General features: G+C 62.0%; 1 protein-coding gene across 1 annotated transcript in view; it reads right to left on the minus strand.

Annotated features, from left to right (window-relative positions):
* Positions 1 to 5,135: 5,135 nt before the first annotated feature.
* LOC106482029 (uncharacterized) overlaps positions 5,136 to 20,971 on the minus strand; it is a 255,295-nt gene continuing 239,459 nt past the window's right edge. Inside the window, exons 28-44 of the mRNA XM_067314260.1 lie at positions 20,199 to 20,333; positions 18,574 to 18,600; positions 17,404 to 17,718; positions 17,186 to 17,299; positions 16,759 to 17,073; positions 15,758 to 16,072; positions 15,067 to 15,240; positions 14,633 to 14,947; positions 12,525 to 14,198; positions 9,619 to 11,523; positions 9,028 to 9,364; positions 8,130 to 8,200; positions 7,656 to 7,760; positions 6,672 to 6,701; positions 5,822 to 6,136; positions 5,412 to 5,737; positions 5,136 to 5,334 (exon numbers count right to left, since the gene is read on the minus strand). Of these exons, the coding sequence (XP_067170361.1) occupies positions 5,326 to 5,334; positions 5,412 to 5,737; positions 5,822 to 6,136; positions 6,672 to 6,701; positions 7,656 to 7,760; positions 8,130 to 8,200; positions 9,028 to 9,364; positions 9,619 to 11,523; positions 12,525 to 14,198; positions 14,633 to 14,947; positions 15,067 to 15,240; positions 15,758 to 16,072; positions 16,759 to 17,073; positions 17,186 to 17,299; positions 17,404 to 17,718; positions 18,574 to 18,600; positions 20,199 to 20,333 (6,482 nt within the window). The 3' untranslated portion in view covers positions 5,136 to 5,325. The remainder of the gene's footprint in view (positions 5,335 to 5,411; positions 5,738 to 5,821; positions 6,137 to 6,671; positions 6,702 to 7,655; positions 7,761 to 8,129; positions 8,201 to 9,027; positions 9,365 to 9,618; positions 11,524 to 12,524; positions 14,199 to 14,632; positions 14,948 to 15,066; positions 15,241 to 15,757; positions 16,073 to 16,758; positions 17,074 to 17,185; positions 17,300 to 17,403; positions 17,719 to 18,573; positions 18,601 to 20,198; positions 20,334 to 20,971) is intronic.

Here is a 20,971-nt window from a genome sequence, read left to right on the forward strand (position 1 = left end):
GACAGCCCAGGGCCCTGCAGGCAGGGGCAAAGAAAGTGAGGAGCAAAGCTGTGTGGGGAGACTGGCTGGCTGGATGTCTGGAAAGACAGTTTTGAGTACAGCTTGTGCGGATGGGCAGACAGAGCATGGTGCATGGGATGTACAGCCAACCTGCAGCGCTGTTTGGATGGGCAGATAGACAGACAGCACAGAGCACGCCCAGCAGGCATGGCCAGACGTACAGCACGGAGGGCTGCCCACCGAGAACGGGGGGCAAATGGACAGACAGGCAGCCCTTAGCACTGCCAGGGCCAGGCACCCTGCAGCCTCACTGCCCGCACGGGGCTGCATGGTGCACTGAGCCTGCTGGTCACAGTACGGCTCAGCCTGTGGCTTGCTCAGCTCTGCTGCCTGTGGCCCCTCTGCTCCATGGCCACCCCCTCTTGCCCCACTGCCCCTTGCATGAGAGGCTGCCACCAGCGCTTCTGCAGGGCCATGCCCACACCTGGTACAGTGCCTTGCTGCCTGCACTGTCCCCAGCTGCAGCAACCGGCTTTTAACTATAGGCTCAGCATTTGGTGCCCTGGAGCCGCAGCTGTCTTGCAAGAGTTGCGTCCTATTTCCACTCACGGCTCAGCCACCGCGTATGGAACCTGATGGGCCATGCACCGTCCTGTGGAGAATGTGCACAGGCGCACAAGCGCAACGTGGGTGGACACAGACAGCACTAGCCGGCTAGCACACAGCTGGAGCTGTCGGTGCAATGCTCTGGGGCACTGCTGCAACACATGGCCCACTGGTGCTGCAGCATGGGTGCCTGGCAATGCTGTGACACAGCCCAGTCACAACATGCAACCTTGGCAGTGTCACAACACACAGCCTAGCCACAATGCACAGCTCTGGCAATGTCACACCACACAGCCCAGCCACAACACACAGCTCTGGCAATGTCACAACACGCAGCCCTACCACAACGCACAGCCCTGGCAGTGTCACAACACACAGCCCAGCCACAACACACAGCCCTGGCAACATCATAACCCAACCCAGCCACAACACACAGCTCTGGCAATGTCACAACATGCAGCCCAGCCACAACACGCAGCCCTGGCAATGTCACAGCACACTGCCCAGCCACAATCATCATACCTGAAATGCTACAGCTCATCACCAGCCACAACCACAGCCACAACCCCAGCAATGCCACAACCATAAGACACCTCCCAGGGCCGCAACCCTCAGCCCAGCTGCAATCGCACCCCACTGGTCTCCCCTTGCAACAGCCCAACAGGGACCACCACAACCCACAAACCAGCAACACCACAACCCACGGTCCACAGGGTGAAGAGCACTATAGCCTGGCCAGGGCTGCGAGGTGGGGACTGCAAGGATGCAGCACTATATGGCCACTCCTCTGTGTGCCTCAGTTTCCCCTCTCCAAGCATGATCTGTGAGGTGATCCAGAAGATGGGGACAATGGTTTGGTCTCCCTTCATGCAATATCTCACAGGGCTCCCCCTCGAGTTTCACCTGATGTCCTGTTGCTGTGTAGACACAGGGCTGGGTTGCATGGGGGTGTGGGGCTGGGGCAGGGGCTGGGAGCAAGCAGTGGGCCCCAACCCCCACAGTTGTGGTGCAGGACGGCCTGGGGGACAGATGTGAGAGGGTCAGGTCTGTTACTTGCCCATAGCGATCCCAGGGCCGTGGTGTCCCAGCCCCATGCCATGCACGGGGAAACATTGCTGAGTGCCCCAAGGGACCAACTGACTGTCCCCATGCTGTCCCAAATCTGCCAGTGTCTTGGGCACCCCCCAGCCCTGCCTGCCTGGCCACACGAGCCCCTGTGTCCTGCAAGCCCCTGGTCTGACTCACATCTGGGCCTCTCTGCGGGGAGATTTCCTGGGGTCTATTTTGGGATGAGGCTGGCAAAGCCCTCCTGGCGGCACACACATGCGTTGTCCTGCCAAGGAAGCAGTCCTTCTTTGAAATGTGTTGACTGGTCACTGGGGCAGGAGGAGCTGGGAGCAGGAGGTGGTGGGGCATATCCTGTGCCCAGCTCCTACTGGAGCCCAGCACAGCCAGATGCCTGGGTCCTGCTGGGGGAGGATGCAGTGATGGTGTGGATGTGGTGAGGGGTGGTCATCTCCCCAAGCACTGGGCTGGAGCAGAGCACGTGGTGGGTCAAAGTAGCCTGCTCATCCCTCTCCTTGCACCCTAGCGCCGTGCTGGCCCCTTGCCCTTCAGTTTCCAGGCCATATCCTTCCCTTTTTCCCCAATTCCCAGGCCACATCCCCTCACTTTTTCCCCAGTTCCCAGGCTATATCCCTCCCTCTCCCCCAGCTCCTTGGATTGTGTCCTCCCTCTCCCCTAGTTCCCAGGCCACATCCCTCCCTCTCCCCCAGTTTCCAGGCCATATCCCATTCCTTTCCCCAGCTCCTGGGACTGTGCCCTCCCCCTCCCCCCAGTTCTCAGGCCATATCCCTCCCTCTCTTCCAGTTCCCAGGTTAGATGCCTCCCTCTCCCTGAGCTTCTGGGGTTGTGCCCACCGGTCCCCTGCAGTTTCCCAGACCATGTCTCTCCTTCTCCCTCAGTGTCAGCTCTGCAGTTGTTATTGCTCCCACTGCTCTCTCTCCAGCTGCTCTTTCGCCCCATCCCAGCTGCTCAGAGCTGCCCTGACCCCAGCCTGCTGGAAGATAATTAATACTTGACAGCACATTAGCAGGACCCGCTTGGCCTGCAGCCAGCCGGAAAAGGTCACGCAGCCACGTCCTAAAGACTTCCTCATGCTGCCCTTCTCAGCCTGTTTACTTGGGAGTGGAGATTGATAGCAGGGGGACACAAGGCCAGGGAGACATCCCCCAGATCTCCCCCCCCCCACCCTGGGGCAGGCATCGTGCCCTGCTCTAAGCACTGCACCCTCCTACCCCTCCAGGGTTTGGGACTGTCCCAGGGGTCCGGCCATCAGCATGCACTCAGCCCTGCCGTCTCCAGCCCCGAGGGCACGTCTCTGGCCCCGGTGGCATGTGGAGGATGTAGGCGTCTGTTCCCTGGGGAAGGGCAGTGACCTTTGTTGGCCAGCGTCCCCAGAGCGTGGGAGGGAACGTGGTGACAGGACTGCGGGGGTGGCTGGGGGTGGAGGTACAAACAGGTGCGGGGGCACTGGAAATAGCCCGCGGGCAGCTGGGCCAGGTGACGTGTGTGACATGGTACTGCTGAGCTCAGCCGCCGCTCCCTGGGCCGGAGGAAAAAACCTGACACAGCCCTGTCCTGCTACCCACTGCAGAGGGGCCAGGGCTGTCCTGCTTCATGCTGTCCCCCCCGCTGCACCCTCCTTACTGCCCCCAGCCTTGTCCCCATCCCTTTTGTCATCATGGATGGGACATGGCCCCCAAACCCTACTTCCTCTGCACCCACAGCCTCCAGGACCCCATGCTCTTCCCTTCTGCAGCCCTGGTCCCCCCTGCACCCATGCCCTCTGCACCCATACACTCTGCACCCATGGCCACCAGTGTCCCGTACACTTCTCCCTCCCACCCCTAGTCCTGATCCCTCCTGAATCCCTGCTCTCTGCACCCATGGCCACCAGTGCCCCATGTCCTGCCCCTCTGTAGCCCTGTCCCTCCCTACACCCATGCTCCTTGTACCCATGTCCTCTGCTGAGGGATCCCACTGTCCCATGCCCTTCCCCTCTACAGCTCTACTGCACCCATTCTCTTTGCACCCACATGCTTTGCACCTATGGGCCCCAGTGCCCTGTACACTTTTCCCTTCCACCCCTGGTCCTGATCCCTTGTGCACCCATGCCCTCTGCACTGACAGTCCCCAGTGCCTGTGCACTTCTGTCCCCTCTGCAGCACTGGCTCCCCCTGCACCCATGCTCCCTGCACCCATGCTCTCTGCACCCATGGCCCCCACTGTCCCATGCCCTGCCCCTCTGCAGCCCTGGTGTCCCACAAGCCACTGCCCTGTTCCCCCTGTCTGCCCTCCCCCCATGGCCCGCAGTGCCCTCCATGCTGCCCTGCTGCCCCACCTTAGACCCTGTGGCCCTGCCTCATGCCCCATGCCTGCCCCCTGGTCGGAGCCTGGCCTCTGCCCATGCCCCGAGGGCAGGGAGCTGGAGGGCAGAGCTGCTGGCCAAGGCCCAGGGTGGCCCCATCCCCCAGGGCCCGGCACTGGGTGCTCAGGAGCTGGGGACAGGTGGCAGCCTGAGGGCCTGGTGGGGATTAGTGCTAACAAGCTATTTCATAATGGGGTCAGGGAGCAGCATGGAGGAGGAGCTGGGCTGGATGCCAGGCCGTGGCTCAGCTCTGCACCTGGGCTGCCTGGGTCAGCCGGCATCCCACCTGCTCCTGCACCCCCAGCTTGCCTGTGCTAAATCCACCACCAGCCTCCGCACAGCACCTCTCAGCTCCAGGACCTGGCATGGCACGGCACAGCCCTGGGGTGGCACGGCACCAGCTTGACATAGTCCTGGACAGGGCAAAGCCTAAAGCATTGCACACCTCCTTCATGGCACAATCCAAAATATGGCACAGCTCTGGGGCATCATGGCACCAGCATGGCACAGTCCTGGGAATTGCAAGGTTTGGAGCATGGCACAGCCTTGGGCAAGGTACAGTCCTGGAGCATGGCACAGCCCTGGCCAAGGTACAGTCCTGGCATGGCACAGCCCCAGCATGGCACAGACCTGGGCACAGCAGAGCCCCAGCATGCAACAGACTTGGGCATGGGATGGCATGGACCCTGTTTGGCCCAGACCTGAGTATGGCCTGGACCCTGCACAGCCCAGCCCAGGACATGGCACTGCCCTGGGCATAGCACAGATGCTTCATGGCACAGCCCTGGGCATGGTATAGCTGAGGACATGGCACAGCCCTGGGTATGGCAAGACCTGGAGCATGGCACGGCCCAGGACATGGCACAGCCCCTGCATGGCACAGACCTGGGCTCAGCTCAGCCCCAGCACTGCACTGGCCCCTGAAGTGCAGCACAACCCCATGGCCACAACACAGCCTTCTCCCACTGAAATATGTCACGGAGAGCCCCATCCTGCCCTGTGGGGGCTGGCTGCCTATGCACACCAACGTTGAGTACTCCATGTTTAATGATTTGGTAGGGGCAGAGAGGGGAGGTGGTGGTGGGTATCTGGCAGACACCGCAGTGCAAATGTTGCAAGGAGCCCCTGCTCCCTTCGCTGGCCTCCTCTGGGGGAAGCCCATCATATGCAGGGTCCTTCCTGGAGCCAGAGACTGAGGGCTGCCCTGGAGAGGCTGCAGAGGGGATGCTCTGGTGGGGGATGCGGTGGCTGCTGGGAGCAGGGTGGGCCTGGGGGTGGAGGCATGGTGCTCAGGCATCCTGCAAGGAGGAGAGGATGAGTGTGGCCTGATCCAGGTGTCTTGGGTCCACATCCACTCTGGGGAAGGGTCACACACCTGGCAGACCACACTGACATCCTCGGTGTGGGAGCAGTCGTGATACCCCCAGACACGGTGGGCGCAGTCCCTCAGGCTCCCCTCGTGACCTCTGCAGCGGACGTCGTCCAGCCAGATGTGCCCCTTGCCCGGAACGAAACGGGGCCAGTCCACAGGCAGCCGGGGCACGGGCTGCGCCACGCCACAGCCCAGCTCCCGGCACACCACGTCGGAGTTGACTGTGGTCCAGCCATCGTCACACACGGTGCCCCATCTCCTGTTGTGCCACACCTCCAGGCGCCCCGCACACTGCCCGAGTCCACTCACCAGCCTCAGCCGGAAGGGTTCTGTGTAGATAGCGGGGGTCGAGCCAAGAAACTGGATGGACCCACTTGGAAAGATCCTCCCACACAGTCCCCATGCATGCTCACCATGGCACTCAACGCCTGCAAGCTGATCTGGGGGGCAGGATTGCCCATGCCCCGGCTGGAGGATGCACTGCGCCAGGGCCGTCTCCTGCCCCATGCACTCCACCCGGCTCAGCGTTACCGGTGCCTGGCTGGGCGCGAAGGTGTGACATTGCACAGGGACCCGCCGTGGCCGCCCACAGCCCAGCTGCCGGCACAGCACACGGGCTGCCACCGTGTCCCATCCGTGGCTACACACGGTGCCCCAGTGGCCACCGTGGTAGACCTCCACATGCCCACTGCAGTGCGAGCGGCCGCCTGACAGACGGACGGATGCCTCTGCATTGGAGAAGAGACACAGGGACCTGGCTGTGTTCAAGTGTCCAAGCCGTAGGCCCGTTGCACCATGCCTTGGCACACATCCCTGCCCATTGGGATACCCTAGCCACCTCCACATGCTCAGCTCAGCCCCAGTCTGCCCAGCACAGCTCCAGTCTGCCCAGTTCAGCCCTGCTATGCCCAGCCTGCCCCACACAGCCCCAGCCTGCCCTGCGCAGCCCCAGGCTGCCCCACACAGCTCCAGGCTGCCCAGCTCAGCCCCAGTCTACCCAGCTTGGCCCCTGCCTGCCCAGCTCAGCCTCAATCTGCCCAGCTTGGCCCCAGGCTGCCCCACAAAGCTTTAGGATGCCCAGCTCAGCCGCAGTCTACCCAGCTTGGACCCCGCCCGCCCAGTTCAACCCCAGGCTGCCCAGTTTGGCTCCAGCTGCATTTGCCCATGTCCCAGCACCTGCCACATCCTGCAGCCAGTGACTCTAGGGACACCCAAGGGGCACCCTGGGGACACCCATGGGCACCCAGGGGACCCCCTACGTACCAGATCCAGCGACAGCACTGCAGCACAGAGCTGGGGGGGAGAGAGGGAAGAGCTGGGAGTGGGACTGAGACAACAGCACCTCACCCCGCTGACAACCCGACACCCCACACCCAACACTCCACCACAAAGCCCACTGCACCCCAACACACCCCACAAACACCCTAATACACACACAGCTACCTCCCTTCCACCCACACACAGTCCTTCCTGTACAAACCCACTGCCCGTGCTTGTCAGTGACAGCTTCATGCATGAACTTCCCCATGTGCCATCGACAACCCCATACACATGCATACACACACACACACACACAGAGCTCTGCAACCCCCCCATCTGCACACCCAGCTCTGTACCCCATGTGCCCACACACCTCTGCAACCCCCCCCATGCACACACTCAGATCTATACCCCTAATTTGCACATCCAGCACTGTACCCTCCCATGTGCACACCCACTTTAGTACCCCCACAAGGCACACCCAACTCTGTACCTCATTTTGCACACCCACCTCTGTAACCCTCATGTGCACACCCAGCTCTCTAATTCCCCATGTACACACATACAGCTCTGTAAACCCCTCATGCTCTGTACTCCAATTTGCACACCCATCTCTGTAACCCTTCCATATACACATCCACCTCTGTAGCCCCCATTGCACACCCACCTCTGTAACCCTTCCATATACACATCCACCTCTGTAGCCCCCATTGCACACCCACCTCTGCAACCCCTCCATATGCACACCCACCTCTGTAGCCCCCATTGCACACCCACCTCTGCAACCCCTCCATATGCACACCTACCTCTGTACCCTCATGTGCACACCAAGTTCTGTACCCCACCCATTGCACATCCCACTCTGTATCCCACCCATCATGCACCCAGCTCTGTAACTCCCATTGCACACCCAGTTCTGTACTCCCCCCATCCCTGTCTTGCCCTGCCCCAGCCCCCTGCCCACCCTGATGACCTGCGGTCCCTCACCCAGGCACAGCCCGAGGCTGTCCAGACACCCCATGCTGCTTGCTGCCTCGGGGGGAGCACCCCTGGGCCATCCTTTTAAAGCTCCCATCCCAGCGAGGGGCAGGGCTGGGACAGCCCAGGTCCACAAGGCTAGGGACAGCTGGGGGCCCCTGGGCTGCTCACAGGGACCCAGATGGGGCCAGGGATGCAAGCAGGATGCAATGGCATGCACACCAGCCGTGGGCAAGCATCATCCTGCTCCTGCTGGCCATGAGCCCAGCATTGCCCAGCTCCTAGCTCCTCATCCCCCCCAATTAAGGCTCAGGCCTGGGGGGCAGCTGAAGGGGGCTGGGGCAAGCCGAGGCGCCAGGGCCACCAGGGAGGAAGCGAAAGCACCCAGGGAGGAAGGGGAACTGCTGCGCAAGCTGGATGGGCGCCATGGATCCGGGAAGAGTCCTGTGGGGAGGGCGGTCTTCAGGAAGGGGGTTCTTGTACTGGTGGCAGCCAGCCCAGTGGGGCTGTGGCTATGGAGCTGAGCAGAGGAAGCAGAGACAGGTTCCCCCAAACTGCGGAAATAGGACTCAAGGCACCAATGAGTTCACAAGCAGCAGTGCCCTGAGGTGTTTCTTGTGCTCTCTCCATGCAACATTGTCCCAGAAGGTCTTGACACCTCTGTGCACCCGAGACCACTGTGCCCTAACAGAGGCCGTGCTCAGCCTTGGGCTGCCCTGAGGGCACCAAGGTCCCAGGGGGCATCTTCTCCTGACAGTCAGATCAGGAGATCAAGGACAGCTGGAAAGACTGCCTAAAACAAGCAAGGCACAGCCCAATCCCACACTAAAGCAAGGGCCTGGGGAAAGAAAACTAAGCAGACTCCAGCCGTAGAGACAGAGGAAGATGTTAACAAGATAAGAGATGAAGATAAAGACCAGGACTGAAGCCATCCACCCAGACAAAGAGACAAAGGGCTTTGAGTCAGTCCTAGTGACTCCCAGATGTGGAAGAGTCCAGAGAGATTAAACCATCCCAATGGCTGCACAAAAGGTAGATCCTGCCACAGCCTGGGAACACCCAGGAGATCCAAGGAGGACTCGATACCCTGCATCCCTTTGCCTTCATGCCATCCCAAGCTGCTCCCTGGACTCTGGTGGTTGTCTGCTGGTATGGGAGTGGATGCAGTCGGGGGCACTTCCCCTCCTACGCAGCTGAAGCCTTATTTGCTACAGCCTCGGAGACGCTCCAGAGAACCAGCTCTGTTTTATTTGACTTGCAGCCAGGGTTTTGCAAGGGGCCCTGGGTGCCCAGAGCCACCCAGCACCGCCTGAGCTGCCTGCCCGCGGATTCACGCTCGGGGGCCTGCCCATGGCATTGCTGAGGGGCACCTGGCCATTACTGCCCAAGAGCCGGAGGGGGCTCCCGGCGGCACGGGGGAGGCCCTCGGCCCCGTGACCACAGCGAAAGCCCCCCCAGGAGGTGGCGGACGGAGCTCGCCAGCTCTGCCAGGCTGCCGGCAATAGACTCTAGGTGCTGGCTGCCCTGCCGCTGGGCATGGGCGAGCTCTCGCAGCTCCCCGCGCAGCTCCCGCACCTCCTGGAGCAGGTCCTGCAGCTCAGGCGTGATGCAGGACACGCAGCGCCCAGACCCCACCTGAGCCCTGGCTTGCCCTGCCGTCGGGACCCCCGCTGCAGGGAGTGCTGGCGACATGACCTCCTGTGCCAGTGGAGCCGGACCTGTGGGGTGAGAAACAGAAACCCCTAAAGCGACCCACCCTCCATCCTCTTCAAGATCCAGGATGGGGGGTTCAGAGTAGGGCCCAGAATCCCCCCTGGGGGCCCAGACGCCTGGGTCCTTTGGGCTGCTTCCCAGAGCCCTTCCCTGCTTTGCCCCAGAGCCTGGGCATCCCAGCTGAATGCAAATCAAGAGCTCAGGGTTTGCAGACAGGACACCCCTCCCCCCCCCCGCCACTGCTCCCCCCGAGCCATACCTGTGTGCATGGCCCCAGCCACCATGGAGCCTGTTGGAGTGCTGGCAGGATGTGTGCTGAAGGCTTCTGTGGGGCACTGGGTGGGTGCTGGCAGGCTCTTGGAGCTGGGAGTCTCCATGAAGTGCTTGGAGGGAGCAGCTTGCATGGAAATGCTGGGGGTCTCCATGGAGTGCTGGGTGGGTACTGGGGGGCTCTGTGTGCTGAGGGGCTCTATGGGGGCCTGGGAGGTTGCTGGGGTTCTCTGGGTGCTAGAGATCTCTGTGGAGTGCTCGGAGGGAGCAGCATGTTTGTAAAGGCTGGGGGTTTCCTTGTGGTGCTGCATGGGTGCTGGAGGTCTTTGAGTGTGGGGGTCTTTGATGGGGGGCTGGGTGGGTGCTGGAGGTCTCCGGATTCTGGGGGTCTCCATGGGGTGGTTGGAGGGGGCAGCACGTATGTAAGGGCTGGGGGTCTCCATGGGAGGCTCACTAGGTGCAGGTTTTGTCCAGGTGCTGGAGGTCTCCATGGGGTGCTGGGGGGATGCTGGGGGGCTCTGGGGGCTGGGGGATGCTGTGGAGAGCTGGATGGGTGCTGGGGGGCTCTGGAGGCTGGGGATCTGGGTGGGTGCTGTGGATCTCTGGGTCCTGGGGGATGCTGTAGGGGCATTGGTGGGTCCTGGGGTTCTCTTGGTGCTAGAGGCTACTGCGGGGGTCTCTGTGGTGTGCTGGGTAGGGGTTGGCTGTGTCCAAGTGCTAGGGAGCTCTGCAGCTGGGCTCTGGGACAGTGTAAGCTCTGACTGCGTGCTGGGGGTCCCTGTGGGGTACTGCATGGGTGCTGAAGGTTCCTGTGAGATGTTGAGGGTCCCTGCAGGGTGCTGAGAAAGGGCTGGGGGGCTCTGGGAACCGGGCGTCCCTGTGGTTGGCTGGGAAGGGTCATGCTGTGTCTGGGTGCTGGGGGTCACCATGGGGTGCTGCGTGGGTGCTGTGTGGGTGCTGGGGGTCCCTGTGGGGTGCTGCATGGGTGCTGGAGGGCTCTGGGTGCTGGAGGTCCTGGTGGGGGGTTGAGTGGGTGCAGGGGGTCTTTGGGTGCTGGGGATCCTTGTGGGGTGCTGCATGGGTGTTGAGGCGCTCTGGGTCCTGGAGATCCCTGTGTGGGGCTGGGTGGGTGCTGGGTGTCTCTGGGTGCTGAGGGTCCCTGTGGGGTGCTGCATGGGTGCTGGGGGGCTCTGGGTGCTGGAGGTCCTGGTGGGGGGTTGAGTGGGTGCAGGGGGTCTTTGGGTGCTGGGGATCCTTGTGGGGTGCTGCATGGGTGCTGAGGGGCTCTGGGTCCTGGAGATCCCTGTGTGGGGCTGGGTGGGTGCTGGGTGTCTCTGGGTGCTGAGGGTCCCTGTGGGGTGCTGCATGGGTGCTGGGGGGCTCTGGGTGCTGGAGGTCCTGGTGGGGGGTTGAGTGGGTGCAGGGGGTCTTTGGGTGCTGGGGATCCTTGTGGGGTGCTGCATGGGTGCTGAGGGGCTCTGGGTCCTGGAGATCCCTGTGTGGGGCTGGGTGGGTGCTGGGTGTCTCTGGGTGCTGAGGGTCCCTGTGGGGTGCTGCATGGGTGCTGGGGGGCTCTGGGTGCTGGAGGTCCTGGTGGGGGGTTGAGTGGGTGCAGGGGGTCTTTGGGTGCTGGGGATCCCTGTGGGGTGCTGCATGGGTGCTGGGAGGCTCTGGGTCCTGGAGATCCCTGTGTGGGGCTGGGTGGGTGCTGGGTGTCTCTGGGTGCTGGGGGTCCCTGTAGGGTGCAGGAAGGGGGTGCTGGAGGCTGGGCCCTGGTGGACTGCAAGGGCAAGGGGGGCTGCTGTCATCAGAGTTGGGTGCTGAGGCAAGTGGGCTGGGCGGGGCTCTGTGGGGCGAGCAGAGACCCCAGCAGGGTCAGGGTCCAAGTCAGCATCTGGGGAGGGAAGGAACACACAGGTCCATGAGGCCCCCATGTCATGGCCTCCAGCCCCACCCAAGCCTCCCGCCCTGGATGTTGGGTGAAAAGTGTCCATGCTTGGTCCAGACTCTGACACAGGAGGCACCCAAAGTTGCAGAGAGCACCGAGCTGCACATGGCCAAGCCCTGCAGCACAGCGGGGCCACCACATCCATCCAGTCCCCTGGCAACTGCCCAGCACACCCTGACACCCATCTGGCCTCCCTCCATCATCTCTCCCCTCCTGTCTGTCCCTCTCTTCATCTGTCTACTCCTCCTTCACCCATCCTTCTCCTTAAAAGCCTTCCACCCAACACTGGCCTGTCACCCTGCCCCCTTGTAGTCAGTCATCCATCCCTTTCTCCTCCTTGCTTCCCACCATCCACCCTTCCATGCAGCCTTCTTTCCCTCTCTACCCTCCTCCTTGCTCTCCATCTACCTGTCCATTCATCTGTCTGCTCATCCCCTCCTCCTTGCTGTCAGTCCATCCATTCTTCCATCCCTCCCTCCTCCTCAGTGTCCATCTCTCCTCACTGTCCTGTAGCTGTATCTCTCTGACCTCCTGGCTATTCATTCATTCATTCCTCCATCCATCCCTTCCTCCTCACTGTCCTTCTGTCTATCCACCCATCCTTGCTCCTTGCTGTCCATACATCCATCCAGCCCTCCTCTGCTGTCTGTTTGGCCATCTCTTGTCCATCCTTCCTTCCCTCTTTCTTGCTGCTCCTCTGGCCATCCATCTGATCCTTTTCCTTGCTCTCTGAGTCATCCATTCTTCCGTCAGTCCTTCATTTCTATCCATTCACCCATCATCTCTCCCTCCACCTCACTCTCCATTCAAACATCCTCCTGCTGTCCATTCTCTGTCTAACCATGCGTATTCTTTGCTGTCCTTCCATCCACCCCCCCATCCCTCTCACACTTCATCCATCTTCTTCGCAAAAATTTCTTCCGAGATTTTGCAGCCCTGTTTAGTACCTTCTGGACCCAGTTCTGCTGCAAGACTTGTGCTCTGCATGGTACCATCTGGACCCACTTCTGTTGCAGGATATGTGCTCCATAGGGTACTGTCTGGACCCAATTCTGCTGCAGGATGTTTGCTCCAAGTAGTACCACCTGGAGCCAAGTCTTCTTTGGCATGTATGCTCCATGTGGTACCATTCAGATGCAGTTCTGCTGCAAAGTGTATGCTCTGCATGGTACCAGCTGGGCCAAGTTCTGTTGAAGGATGTGTGCTCCACGTGGTACCATTTGGACCCAGTTCTGCTGAAGGATATGTGCTCTGTGTGGTATCATCTGAATCCAGTTCTGCTTCAGGGAGTTCATGCTTCATGATACCATCCGGATGGACCTCTGCTACAGGATGTGTGCTCCCTGTGGTGCCATCTAGACCCAGTTCTGCTGCAGGATGTGTGCTCTGCGTGATATCATCTGGACCCGGTGCTACTGAGTCTGGACCAAGTACTACTGAAGGACGTGTGCTCCATGTGGTATCATCTGGACCCAGTTCTACTGCAGGAGGTGTGCTCTGTGTGATATTGTCTGGACCCAGTACTACTGAGTCTGGACCTGGTACTACTGAAGGATGTGTGCTCTGTGTGGCATCATCTGGACCTAGTTCTGCTAAGTTCTGGTTACTCCATGTAATAGCGCCTACATCCCATTCAGGGAGGGGCTGGGTGTCCTCAGTTTCAGCTGGACCCAGTCCTGCTGGGAGCAACATGGTGTGGTCTGAGCCCTGTCCATCTCTGGGCCTGGTACTTGTGGTAGCAACCAGATCCTGCCCTGCTTTGGGCTGGGTGGCACCAATGGGATCCTGTCCTGATGGGTGCTGGGTGATTTGGATGGCAACTGCTAGATCCTGCCCTGCTTGGAGTTGGGTGGTACCAACAGGATCCTGTCCTGATCGGTGCCAGGTGCTCTCCGTGGTACCAACGGGATCCCATCCTGCTTTGGGCTTAATGTTTTGGGTGGCATCAATGGGATCCTGTCCTGCTGGGTGCTGGGTGCTCTGGATTGCACCAACTGGATCCTGTCCTGTTTTGGGATTGGTGCTCTGTGTCGTCGCACCCAAACCCTGTCCTGATGGGCTCCTGGTGGTCTGGATGGCACCTGCCGCATTCTGCCCTGCTTTGGGCCGGGTGATCCATATGATACCAACTGGATCCTGCCCTGCTTTGGGCCGGCTGATGCGGATGGTGCCTACTGGATCCCGTCCTGCCTTGGACCTGTTGGTGCCAGCTGGAACCCATCCTGCTTTGGACCTGGTGGCACCAGCTGGATCCCGTCCTGCTTTGGACCTGTTGGTGCCTGCTGGAACCCATCCTGCTTTGGACCTGGAGGTGCCACCTGGATCCCGTCCTGACTTGGGCTTGGTGCTCTGGATGATACCAGCTGGATCTTGTTCTGCTTTGAGTCGTGTGATCCTGATGATACTGACTGGATCCCGCCTGCCTTTTCCCTGGGTGGGGCCAACTCGATCCCGTCCTGCAGGGTGCTGGGCACTCGGGGTGGTACCAGTTGCATCCCGTCCTGCTGACTGCTGGGTGCGCAGGGTGGTGCTGGCCGGACCCTGTCCTGCAGGGTGCTGGGTGCTCAGAGTGCTGTTGGTTGGTGGCAGGGTCCCCAGTGCTGATGGCAGGTCCCTTTGCCCTGCAGCAGAGAGAGGACAGCTCAGCCCTTGCCCTGGGCTGCACAGCCCTGGGACCTCTCCATCCAGACCACCTGCGCGGGGAGGCCTCACCCTGGCCCCACGCCTGCCCCCAGGGCAATGCTCCAACCAGGGGTCCTTCAGCACAGGGGGTCCCTGCTTTTCTGCATCCTCACCAGCCCCTCTCTCAGCCTCTCAGGGCCCCTTGCAACCCATCTCTGTGCAGAGACCTTGGACTCTGGGGATGGAGAGCTGGGGGGCACCCGGGACCAGAGGCTGGGGCAGGGGCATTGCTGGGGGCCAGGGACTGTGGAATGTGGGGAGTGCTCCCAAAGCCTGCTCTAGCCCCCCAGGAGTCTCTGCTGGGGTCCCTGCTGTGACAGCATCGAGACAGTCCCTGGGCTAAGCTTGCTGCCCCAGCCTGGGGCAATCCCACCTTCACACACTGCAGCCGCGTCCTCGTGGTGGTTGCAGTTGTGCCTGCCCCAGGGCTCCGCTGGGCACCGCCACAGTGCAGGCTCTGTCCCCGTGCAGTTCATCTCATCCAGCCAGATAGGACCAGTGCCCGGGCCATACCGGGCCCTGCCGGGGCTCTCCAGGGCTGCCCCACATCCCAGCTCCCGGCAGACGACTGTTGCGGCTGCCAAGCTCCAGCCATCATCACACACGGTCCCCCAGCGCCTGGCATGCAGCACCTCCACGCGCCCCGCACATCGCCCGGGGCCCCCAGCCAAACGGAGCTGAGCTGGCCCTGCAAAACAATGTGCCTCACGTCACCACCAGGCATGGGGTTGTGTCACCCTCCAGCTCCCAGCTGCCTCACATGGGGCAATGGGCACCACACAGGGACCTCCAGCCCAGTCCACCTACCCTTCCGGGCTGTCCCTGCCACAGGCTTGCTGGCCATGGCTGTCTTGGAAGAGCCAGGGACGCGGGCCTGTGTCTTCTTGCGTGGCACAGCCGAGGATGGGAACCGTGTTGGCTTCATCGGTGGCTGGTGGGGAGTGGGCTCTGCAGGCCGTACATCCAGGGACTTCAGCTCATCTGTGTGCATAGGAGACCAGGGTGAACTCTAATCTGCACGTGCTGCATGTGCACTGCACGCATGCTGAACACACTGCACCCTGCCCATGCATGCATCTCACCCTGTGCCCTGTACACACACACCACACTCTGCCCATACACACGTTGCACAGGGCCGGTGTCCCTGTGCACTGCACACATGCTGCACACTAATCCTGCTGCTTGCAGTACAGCTGCACTGCACCCTCCCATCTGCACTCTTGCGCTGTCTGCAAATTAGCCACAAGGACTCCATGCACCAGGCTCAATACACAGGTATTTGACCTATGCACCCACTGCATAGACACTGCACGGGCACTGCCCTTTGCACAAGCTGCTGCACAAGTACTGCATGTACTTCACACAGACTAGGAATGTGCAAGGATGTGTGCACACTGCACAGGTACTGTGCACTGCAAAGGGTCTGTGTGTGCATGCACACATACCCACGTCTCCCGACCCTCTCCCAGCCTATGCTCTGCCTCTCTGGAGTGGGTACCTGTGCAGACCACCGCCGCATCCTCGCGGTGCTGGCAGTCCGTGACACCCCATGGGGCAGCTGGGCACTGCAGCAAGGCTGACTCGTTCCCTTGACACCGCACGTTGTCCAGCCAGATGGGGCCGGAGCCCTCACCAAAAAAGGCTGCTCCGGGTGCTGAGAGTGGCGCCCCGCAGCCCAGCTCCTGACACACCACGGCCGCATCCGGCAGCCCCCACATGTCGTCGCACACGGTGCCCCAGAGGCCCTCGTGGAAGACCTCCAGCCGGCCAGCGCAGTGGCCCTCGGCGCCCGTCAGCCGCACCATGGGGCCGCCTGGGAGAGAGGCTGGGGTCAGCCCCGGGGGCATGTGCATTGGGTTGTTCATAGGATGTGTGTTCAGGGAGGTGATGGGGGTTATTTGGGTGGAGGGACATGCACAGGTGCAAGGGGGCAGGAGGCACAGGGCAGAGGGATGCATGGTGGGGTTGTGCAAGCAGGGTGGGTGGTGAGGGGTGCAGGGGGCAGTGCAGGTCCTGGGGCATATGGCGGGGGGGGGGTACTTGTGCACACCATACCAGTGCACACTGTACTTGCACACCCCAAACCCTGCACTTGCCATACCTGTGCATGCTTTACCTGTGCACACCATGCCTGTGCAAAACTTCGCTGCACACACCATGCCTGCACACCCTGTACCTGGTTATACTGCATCTGCGCACACCCTACCAGTGCCACGCACACCCCGTACCCTGCACTTGCCATATGTGTTCACACTGGACTCATGTGTGCTGTACCTGTGCACACTGGACCCCCACACACCGTACCTGTGCATACTGTACTTGTGCAAACTGTACTTGCATACGCCGTACCTGTGCAGGCCATACTTGTGCATGCTGTCCCTGTGCATGATCTACTTGTGCACACTGTACCCACAAATATTGTACCTCTGCAGGCTGTACTTGTGCATACTGTACCCATGCATGCCTTACCTGTGAAGTGTACCCCTGCGCAATTCATACCTGTGCACACCACGCTGGCGTCCTCCTCGTGATTGCAGTTGTTCTGGCCCCAGGGCTGTGCCCGGCACTGTCCCAGCGCTGTTTCCTCCCCGCTGCAGCCCATGTCGTCCAGCCAGATGGGCCCAGTGCCAGGGCCAAAGTGGGCACCGCGGGGGGCCTCCAGCGCCGCACCGCAGCCCAGCTCCCGGCACACCACGGCCCCATCCGGCAGCCCCCAGTCATCATCGCACACGGTGCCCCAGCGCCCCTTGTGCCACACCTCCACGCGCCCTGCACACCGGCTGGGGCCCCCGGCCAGTCGCACCACCATGCCACCTGCAAGGTGCCCTGCATGTTACCACCAGTAGCCCTCCACCCCAGCACCAGGGGTGCACAAAGTCCCATGGGGCAGGAGGACATCCTGATAGCACATTGGTGCTCAACTCACCAGGTGGTGGAGTGACGAAGCCCGGAGTGGGGATGCGAGCAGTGGGCGCGTGGCCGTGCCATGGTGTCAGGGGCAAGGAGGGCTCTGCAGTGCTGAGGGGCTGGAAGGGGTGAGCTGTAGGGAGAGACGGAGACAGTGACCCTCCCCAGCTTGCAACCCCCTGGCTGGAGCAAGTAGCAGGAGGGGGTGATGCCGAGTGCCCTCCCGGTGCTGCCCACCTGAGCACACGGCGCTGGCATCTTCCTCGTGGGTGCAGACGTGTTTGCGCCAGCCACGGTGCCGGCACAGCTCGAGACGCTCCTCGGTGCCCCGGCACCGCAGCCCGTTGAGCCAGATGGGGCCTGAGCCCTCCCCGAACCAGGCGCCCGATGGGGCAGAGAGGGCTGTGCCGCAGCCCAGCTCCCTGCACACCACGGCTGCATCCAGCAGCTCCCAGTCGTCGTCGCACACGGTGCCCCAGCGGCCCTCGTGCCGCACCTCCACGCGCCCCACGCACCGGCTGGGGCCCCCGGCCAGCCGCACTGTGAATGGTTCTGGGGGGATGGCACAGCACTCAGGCACTGGGGCCTGCTAGAACCACTGTACACACTGGGACCCACTGGGATCTGCTGGGACCACTGCACACACTAGGACCCACCGAGATGCCCTGGGACCACTGTGCACACTGGGACCAGCTGGGATCTGCTGGGAACCCAACCTGCTCTGGGGACCCCTGCACATGCTGGGACTTCAGGGGACCTGCTGGGATTTGCTGGGACATCTGCACGCTCTGGGATCCACTGAGATCCTTTGTGCACACCGGGACCCACTGGAAGCCCTTGCACACACTGGGATGTGTGGGGTCCTGCTGGGAACTCTGCATGTTCTGGGATCCACTGGGACCTGATGAGATCCCCTGCACACCCTGGGATCCACTGGGACATGCTGGGATCCCTTGCACACCCTGGGACCTGCTGGGACCCACTGGGAGGCTCTGCACACACCAGGACCCACTGGGAACCTCTGCAGGCACTGGGACCAACTGGGATCCACTGGGAGTCCCTGTGCACATTGGGACCCACTTGGGTCTGCTGGGATTCCTTGCACATGGTGGAACCCACTGGGATCCTTTGCTTGTGCCCGGAATGGCTGAAAGCTGTTGGGAGTCCCTGAACACACTGGGACCCACTGGGAGCCCCTGAAGACACTGGAATCTTCTCCATACTGGGACTAACTGGGACCCACAGGCCCTAAGACCCCCATCCCACATACAGGGCCCCCCTACAGTGACACCCCTCCCAGGCACACAGGGTCCCCCAGCCCGCGCAGCCCCCCCAGGCTCTCCAGGGCCCTGATGGGTTGGCACCCCTATGGTGCCAGTGTCCAGCCCCCCCAGCCCGCGGGAGTACCTGTGCCACGGAGTCCCAGGAGCCACACTGTAGGCAGAACAGAGAGGATGAGTGGAGGGGGCCCAGGCATCCGGGTACCTGCCCCCAGGCTCCGAGAGCCAGGGGATATCATTGTGTCTGCCTGTCTCCACTGAGCATCATGGCCCACAGTGCCCTGTGGCCAGTGCCCAGTGCCCTTCCAAATGCCCAGCACGGCCCACAGAGCCCAGTGGCCTTCCCAGTGCCCCTTGCCCTGCCCAGTGCCCAGTGCCCTTCCCAGCACCCAGCATGCCCCACAGAGCCGTTCCCAGTGCCCTGCAGAGCCCATGGTGTCCCATGCCCTTCCCCATGCCCAGCCCCTGCTGCAGTGTTCAGGGGCCCTAAGTGGGCGCAGGGCCCCTTCACAGTGCCCTCTGCATTGCCTGGTGTCCCCTGCAATGTCCAGTGCCTTCTGCATGCCTGCAGTGCCCTCCTGCAGCATCCGTTACAGTGCCCAGTGTCCCCATGCAGCACCCGCCACCTCACGGTGCTCTGCCTCCTGCAGTGCCCAGTGTAGTACCCTGTGTCCTCAGACAGTTTGTGCCACCCCTTAGTGCTGTGCCCCACTGCAGTACCCATGCAGTACCCAGCCCATTTGCAGTGCCCTGCAGTGCCCAGTGCAGTGGTCACCCCCAATGCAGTGCCCCTGCAGTGCCCAGAGCAGTATTTCTCCCCTTTGCTGTGCCCAGCACAATGCCCAGCTCCCCGGCAGTGCCTGGTGCAGTGTATAGGCCACTTGCAGTGCACTGTAGGGTGCCCAACATCTCTCCAGTGCCCCTACAGTGCCCAGGGCATTGCTCTTCCCTTCTCTAGTGCCCGTGCAGTACCCAGGCCACCTGCAGCATTCAGCCCACGTGCAGTGCCCTTCCCCTTTGCCTGGTCTGCCCAATGCCCTGCCCTGTGCAGTGTCTGTGTGGTGCCCATTGCAGTGCCCAGCTCCCTGCAGTGCCCACACAGTGCCAGTGCAGTATGCAACCCCCCCTGCAGTGCCAGTGCAATGCTCAGGCCCCGTGCAGTACCCAGCTCCCTGTACTATGCCTATGTAGCACTTGTGCCATGCAGTGCCTGTGCAGTGCCTGCTCAGTGCCCATGCAGTGTTCACCCCCCCCCAATACCTGTGCCATGCCCATGCAGTACCCCTGAAGTGCCCAGCACAGTGCTCAGCACACCTCCCACTTTGCTCACACACTGTCTGGGCGGCATCCATGCCATGCAGTGTTTCTGCAGTGTCCAGTGTGGCCGTGCCCAGTGCCATGCCTACAGAGTGTCTGTGCCCAGTGAAGTGCTCAGCTCCCTGCCATACCTGGGCTGTGCCCAGTGCCGTACCCATGCTGTGCCAAGTCCATGCAGTGTCCATGCAGTGCCCAGCGCAAGGCTCAGCCCCGCCCTGCCATACCCATGCTGTGTCCTTGCAGTACCCTTGCAGTGGCTGTGCTGTGCCCATCCGGTGTCCAACATAGCACCCAGCCCTCCCCCACACAATTCCCATGCTGTGCCCCTGCCCATGCAGTGCCCGTGCAGTAGCTGTGCAGTGCTGGCAGACTCATCCCTGCCAGCAGAGCAGGATCCGGCCATGCCCCCTGCCCATGCCCAGGGCTGGCACTCACCAAGGAGCAGCAGGGTCAGGGGCATGGTGGGCAGCGGGCGTCGGGTGAGGGGCGAGGGGCGCCGGGCGCCGGCGCTGCAGGGAGGGGAGGGCGGATGGGGCTGTGCAGCCGGCCCAGCAGCCGGGCCAAGGATGACTCAGTGCGTCCGGCTCAGCCGTTCCCGAGGAATGTGGGGACATGGCGCTGCTCGCCCCCCGCCCCCCCATGGGGCTGGGCTGGCTGCGGGACAGGGTGCAGCACAGTCTGGGGGGGTGCACAGACTCCTGGGCACCCCCGTCACCAGAGATCCCCGGGTGCAGCATCTTCCCTCCGGCCCCAGCCTGGCCACAGCCTGGGCAGGCAAGAGTTAAGGCTGAAAGAGCTGGGCGCCACGCACAGCCTGACACCCCGGGGACACACGTGCACTGGCGTGCACGCGCCCACGCGCCTTGCTGTCCACATGGGCAGAGGCGCACGCCCTGCCGTTGCATGGCCACGTGCACAGATGCACCCACCCTGCTCTTGCACAGCTGCACATGCACAAACACTTCTTTCGCAGGGCCACTCATGCACACACACCCTGCCCTTGCACAGCCACACGTGCATGAATGCACATGCACTGCTGTTGCACGGCCACACGTGCACACACACCCTGCCCTTGCACAGCCACACGTGCATGAATGCACATGCACTGCTGTTGCACGGCCACACGTGCACACACATCCTGCCATGGCGCAGCCACACGTGCATGGTCACACGTCCTGTCATTGTACGCACACATGCATGGAGGAACA

This window comes from Apteryx mantelli, chromosome 34 (genome assembly GCF_036417845.1).
Source record: "Apteryx mantelli isolate bAptMan1 chromosome 34, bAptMan1.hap1, whole genome shotgun sequence".
In the NCBI taxonomy this organism is placed as follows: domain Eukaryota; kingdom Metazoa; phylum Chordata; class Aves; order Apterygiformes; family Apterygidae; genus Apteryx; species Apteryx mantelli.